Genomic DNA, 6,982 nt, shown 5'->3' with positions numbered 1-6,982 from the left:
GTTTGTTTTATATACAGCCTCAGGATAGATTTGCCAGGTAATGGAGAAGAATGTACGTTCGTACACCACATCATCACTGTGTGGTGATATCTGTAACGATGCAAATATAAAATGTGTTGCGAGTCGTAATTCCTAAATCATACTATATAACTACTCCACTTGGTGAATGGCAAAGTGAAAACGTCATGCTCAGTGTCTTCCCTGATCCCAGATATGTAAATATTGTTACGACTAACCAATTACGAATCTACCATACAGAACATAAGGATAGCAAATAATATAACAGACAAGATCAAATATTCAAATATAGATAGAAAGTATACACTATAAACATGTCTATAGTTTTTTTATCCAAAAATATTTAACACGTGATTACAACAGTTAGTGCCCTTGAGATCACCCAACAAACTAACAAAGCATTGGAAGGCATGCATACAAATAGAAGAACACTAGCCGTTTCCGCTTCAACATCCTCTAGTTACATACTTACATGCTTATAACTATTACAAGCTCCCATTGTAATTTCTCTACTTTGATCTTAAACACTGTATATATACCAGTATATACACATAGGCCTTTACATACATTGATCCGGGATCAAAATCTACAACCTTTATAATTAGCAGGATCTTTCTTACGGAAAACCAAGAAAGTACACATCCTAGCCTAGCTACCACACACATAACTTAACTACTTAATTTGCACATGAAATTGTGCACAAGTACACAACCGGCCGGCTGCTGCTTCAGTGCACATGCATGGTACATTTGGTACGTATAGTAGTGGTAGGGCGCCCTAATTCACAAAGATTAATTCTGCTCAAAACTAACACTACCCCCAAACAATTAAACCTGAAACCAACATGCTACTATCGATGATTCGACGAGTTTGTATGTTTGTATATATATAAATATATATATTTTTACTTATTATTGGATCACGCAAACGGCTATCGCTAGCATGCATGCATGCATGTAGCTAGACGACGCGCGCATGCGCATCGGAAGCCGATCGAGAGCGGTAGCTCTCAAAAACGGTAGCGCCCGTGCGCGGCGCGCGGCGCGAGCATCATCGGCACCGGCGGCAGAGCGCGCGGCGGCGGCGGCGGCGGATGCTGGTGCCTGGGCAGCGGGAGCGGCGGCAGCGCGGCGGCGCGCTTGACGAACCTGCCCTTCATCCGCGGCCGCTTCTCGGCGTTGAGCTTGCGCACCTCGTACCGGATCTTCTTGGCGAACAGCCGCGTCCGCCGCTTCTCCCTGTACCGCGACACCCGCGCCTCCCTCTCGCCGCCGGTCACCGCCGTCACCGCCGCGCCGAGCCCTCCCCGGCTTCCAGCCTGCACGCACGCATAGGATAGTTCAGAACAGTACACAAGCTAGGTCGTGAAGAAAATGGCAGAAAGAGGAAAGTGCTTTTCACCATCTAATAAATAGTTATAAAAATATTAATAAAATAGATTAATTTTAAATATTTCACTTTATAAACATACAGTTTAAATTCAGCTTCTATAAATTTTAACAAACATTAAAAAATATAATTGCAGATGTACGAACTATTTTCAGTTTGATTGGTTCCTTTTGTTGCAATTGTAAAAGTTAAGCCTTGTATGCTTGTGGAGGTGATACATTTCATATTAATATATGTTATCATTTTTTTAAAAAAAATAATAACTATTTACTCCATCCGTTTTAAAACATAAGTATTTTTATACTTCAACACGGTCGTCGAGATATTACTTTGATCAACAATATCTACAAAGCTAGGATGTTATAAATAATAAATAAAAAGAGTCATATATTATGATAGTTTGTTTAATAATACATCCAGTAACATCAAATTTACAGGATCGATCTTTTTTTAATTATTTTTTTTAATATAAATAGTTAAAATTTAAAAACATTGGCTTAACACTATTTTAAAAATTCTTATATTATTGAGCCGGAGGGAGTAGGTAATATGCAAGAAAGGAGCTAAGATGGAGATGTCCATCGAGAGATGAAAATCCAATTCCGGCAGAAAGCTAGAGATCTCTGCGTGAGAGCTTACCGGGAAGTCCGGCCATGACTCGCCGGGATCGAAGCGAGGGCGCTCGCCGTGGAACCACGGCGAGGTTCCGTCGCGGGCCCACGATTCGATGACGCCCTCGTAGTCGAGCTTGAGTATCATCTCCGGCCGCTTCCTCTTCCTGTCCTCCCGCTCCGGCGCCGGCGCCGGCGAGATGGAGGCGAAGTCCATGTCCATGTCCAGGTCCAGTTTCACGTGAGGCTTCTCGTCGTCCAAGAAGCCCAGATCGTCGAACCCCTCGTCGACTCCCATGAGGAGGCTCTCCATGTCCGCCGCGAAGCTGGCGAGCTCCATGTCCGGCACGTCGAAGCCGGAGAGGCCGTCCGCCTCCACCGAGCCGGAGGCGAACTCCGGCGACGGCTCCGAGAACGGCACGACGCGTGCGGGCTTCTGCTCGATCTGCTGCTCCTCGTCGTCGGCCGCCACGGGGTTGTAGAGCTCGGCGAGCATGGGGTCGAACACGGGGACGCGGTACAGCAGGTCCTCGTCGTCTTCTTCCCCGACGTCGTGGTCGGTGTCGCCCACGATCCCGGACCCCTCGGCCTCGAGGTCCGGGACCGCCGACGCCGCCGCCTCGGCCATCGTCGCGGCGGAGGCGTCGTGCTTGCCGCCTCCCCCGGGCTTGGTCCGGGGCGTGCGCGGCCGCCGCTTGAGCCCATACAGCCACGCCGGCGCGTCGGGGTCGTCTGATCCGGCACGTGGAGCGGCCGCCGAGCGAGGGGAGGATGCCAGCGAGGACGACGCCGACGGGAGGCGCACGCGGTGGTGCCGCCGCGCCAGCGGGTTCGCCGAGTGCACGGACGCGTCGCACGCCTGGCACAGGAACGCGTCGTCCGCGGGGCAGTGCCACCGAGCCCGCCGCCGCATGCACCCGTCGCACGCCCGCGCCGTGCGCGCCCCCAGCGCCGCGCCCGTCGCCGCGGCGGCGCTCGCCATTCCGTCGAACACCCTGCCTACCCAAACAACACAACACTTTTCGCGGTTAACAAAAAAAAATGGGAACAGTAGTGTAAGGGCGAGCGCCCGAGCCGTTTCCTTTATAAAATCGCGGACTCGGGTCCTGACCCCCCCGGGCCCACACGTCAGCGACAGTGCGGGTCGGCTGACAGGGAGGTGGGGCCCGTGAACACGCTTTTGCGTCACGTGGCGGGACGGGGGGAGGAGGTGGGGCCCGGGAGGACGGTTATCTGGAAGGTGATTGGCTGGCGGGGGGCGCGGAATCCGGAGGGGCGGAATGCCATTGGGCGGGCTGTCACGCCGTGGGATTTCCGGTGGGGGCCACCCGAGGGGATGGGCACGAGGCGAGAGAGGATTACTACGAGAGGAGGTTCGTGTTAACTCTGTGATCTCCTTGGGTTGGTGACTCATCCATCAGCGAATAAAAGAAAAAAAACTCATATATCGGAGCTATAATCACCAATAATCTTATGGAGTAGTTATTAATTAAGGGGTAATGCATATAACACATTGCCTCCACTCGAATACTACATCTGTTTTTTAATAGATGGCGTTGTTAATTTTTACTCCCTCTCCCAAAAAAGGTAACATAGGTGGTGATTTGACATCACCTAGGACAATGAATCTGGAAGGTTGCCTTTTTTTTGACAGAGTGAGTAGATCATTTGATTTAAATGATCACATAATTTTTTTAATAAGACGGATAATCTAATGTATATACCCAAAATTCAATGGTGTTATCTATTAAAAAACAGAGGTAGTACAACATAATAATTTTATTTATTTATTTGCTTTTAAATCATGGCGTTTAAAAGATTCGTTTCACAATTTACACGCAAACCGTGTAATTGGTTTTTTTTTACATTTAATATTCTATGTATGTGTCTAAACATTCGATGTGATGGGTGAAAAGTTTTTATTTTAGAAACTAAAGAAGGCCTTAATTATACGTGATAATCCTGAGTCTTGTGCTTAAATGCTCATGGTACTTGTTCTCACAGGCGGTAGCCCGACAAGCGTAGGATGCCATGATTGATCTGTATCTTTCGAAACAGTATTTCTGAACAGTGTTTGTCTGTTTGATCGAGCTGATGCCAAATGGAATGGAAATTAATTTAACTATCATTTTGTATAAGACAGTAGACTACGCCTATCCGCACGCGTGCTGTACATAAATCATGGATAATGGTGCCTTGTCAACTGGTCATCTCAGTTTTGTGAGAATATTGTAGTAGGTCGATAAAAACGCCTGAAGCGTACTCTATATCAAACAGCGGGATTGATTGTGATGTATTGGGTAGAATATACATGATGGTTGTTTAATTTTTACCAGAACATAAATTCAAATGTTTTATTTAGATATATGTCCATAAGTTTATCCAACTTCTACGCTTTAGGATACATACATGGTAATTTTGAGCTTGGCGACCTACTTGGGAATTAACTGAGATGAACCATGGCAGTGATCGTGGGTATATGACTCTATCTACTATGTTTAAATCCTAACTAGAAAATGAGCGTGCATGTTGGCACGCATGCTAATTTAGCCTCTAATATTTCATTTAGATATTATTTGGAATATGGGATTTATTTATAGCAATTAGTGTAAAGATTTATATCAAGTATATGCAAATATCTTACATGGAAAGTATCCTTTAGTGTGTTCTAGATAAGTTTGTAGAACACCCAAGAATAACATATATCATGCTATAGAATAATATTGTTTTAAGTTTTAACTTATCAGTGGTGAAGATGATATTTTAATATATAGAAAGGCGTATTTCCTGAATATTCTACATTGCTTTTGTACTTTGTAAAGTTTAGCACCTAAGCTGTTGTGATTAGAATAAAATAGTTTTTATTATATACTTGATTTCTATTTTTTTAAAAAAAATGTTTTACTTTTTTTAAGAAATACATGATAACTTGTTGGAATCTCTCCTTTTTTTGGGGGAAATCTCTCATTTACTTTCTAAGAAGTTAAATTTGCAGATGCGATAGAAAAAATATATATTTATATCCTCAGCTCTTGTATTTGAACCGTCTATATTGAAATTTAATTTTTATATATAATTAATTTGTTTATTGCTTTTCTTCGTACAAGTTACCGGTTTAGTTTATGCAAATGCATGTGACAATATGTGAGCTTACTGCATGGTTGGCTCGGTCGGCATAGTGCAAAAGCACTGCAATTGCCCATGAACCAATGTGGGCAAGCGAGACGTCTAGAAAGTGCATTATTTTTACGCGAGAGGCTCACACCATTACTCCCAGTTATTCCTGAATGGTAACAGAGGCATGCATGCTGCAAGCACGGAGTTTATGCTACGCCTGTTGTCTAAATGGTGGAGAGACACGTGGCAGTAAATAAACGGATAAAAGATGGACCAATCAGCTGGCAAGGAGATTAGCCAGCTTTAGATATATCAATATATAGATGATCCATATTACTTATATATAGGTGCATTTTCAATAGAGATTTAATGAGAATAGAGTTTTTTGCGAGGAAATGAGAATAGAGATTTGTTAGTCTTCACCATCTCTCGAAATGTGCATATGCACTTGTTGGTGTCTGAAATGTGCATACGCACACGCTCATCCGCATGTGTCCCCTAACAAGTCATACTATGGCAGCTGTACATTGATGAATAAGTTAAATAACAATTCTACCCCAAAAATGGTACTATGGCATCTTACAAGGAGAGTCAAAACGAGAAAGTGGGATAGCTGTCAGGACAATCATATTTATTTGTAAATGTGAAAATGGGTATGAGCTATATCGTCTGATAGCATTATTTGACGTTCTAGACAAAGGATTAATCAGCTTTGTTCTTCCAAAAATATATTTTTAAGTTATAATTCAAAGAAACTTCATTGATCATATGGAACAACTGAAGGGGAATTTTTACCCATTCCTGATTCCCACCCACAACCTGCTGCTAGCAAGGCAGCAGGGCTATCTCCCAGCCTATTTCGTTTCATTTTTTTTAGTTATTTGCCTTTTCGGTATACTGGGAGGTTAAGAGAACGTTTTGATGAGCCTCAGATTACTTTACCTGGATCAAATACAGTTTTCTAGGCATATAAATAATTTATATCGATTAGTTGTTTATCAGTTGGAGCAACTATGTCGCTGATATATGTGTAAAAAACGATACCAACAATGACCATAGATTGGAGAAAATATTTTTATTTTGCTACCATGTATGATGATTTTCTTAAAATCTCGTTACAACACACAGACATTTAGCTAGTCAATTATATTTTTTTATTAGGGGAGGAGGGGGGGAGGCTGTGGTATAAACAACTTTTTAGCTAAAAGAAAATTTGTAACTTTAGGAGAAAATATGGCTGTAGTTTTCGGAATTACTAATTAAGGTACAATTCAGAGATCCATATATCTTTGGTAATCCAAAAGGAATTCCGAGATCTTTCTAAAAGTAAAGGAGTATTGTTCTTATTGAAAAATCACATGAAAATCAGCAAGAAAGCTCTGCTCCGTGCGTGCTCCCTCTCGCTCGCGCGCGCGCTCTCTCTCTCTCGGTCTGGTATAAAAATTGATAATAATAAGCTACCTATTTTTACTTTTTTTAATGAAAAAGGCAACAATTACCTATCTAATAGGGCGAATTTCCTCATTAATTGCCAATGGCATGACTCTCTTGGGTGTTCCTATCATACAAGGTCGGCATCTGCTCGCAGACAACACAAATTCGCAAAACTGACACCGATCGATGTGCGCATGAAAGGTCCTCTCATGCGAGAATAATTTTTGTGGAGAATAATTGGCTGGTGAGAATAATTATTGTGGAGAGAGTTGCTCTCCTACATATATTTGAATGTAACTAACTGTGACTTTGTTACACCATATATATACATATTATTCTAACATGAAAAAAAATATATATGTGTGGAGCGTGAGACACTGCCAAGCTAGGTTCACAAAGTGTGAGTGCTTCGA

At 42.9% G+C, this 6,982-nt stretch overlaps 1 protein-coding gene across 1 annotated transcript; it reads right to left on the bottom strand.

Annotated features, from left to right (window-relative positions):
* Positions 1-320: 320 nt before the first annotated feature.
* Positions 321-3,061, bottom strand: LOC127767224 (zinc finger protein CONSTANS-LIKE 16-like). Its single transcript, XM_052292490.1, has 2 exons — positions 2,047-3,061; positions 321-1,336 (listed from the first exon to the last, which is right to left on the bottom strand). The coding sequence occupies exons 1-2, from the start codon at positions 2,998-3,000 to the stop codon at positions 1,028-1,030; spliced, it is 1,263 nt and encodes a 420-aa protein (XP_052148450.1). The 5' UTR covers positions 3,001-3,061; the 3' UTR covers positions 321-1,027.
* Positions 3,062-6,982: the final 3,921 nt, after the last annotated feature.

This window comes from Oryza glaberrima, chromosome 3 (genome assembly GCF_000147395.1).
Source record: "Oryza glaberrima chromosome 3, OglaRS2, whole genome shotgun sequence".
In the NCBI taxonomy this organism is placed as follows: domain Eukaryota; kingdom Viridiplantae; phylum Streptophyta; class Magnoliopsida; order Poales; family Poaceae; genus Oryza; species Oryza glaberrima.
Note: the sequence above shows the minus strand (reverse complement) of the source record. Positions and strands in the feature narration are given on the sequence as shown.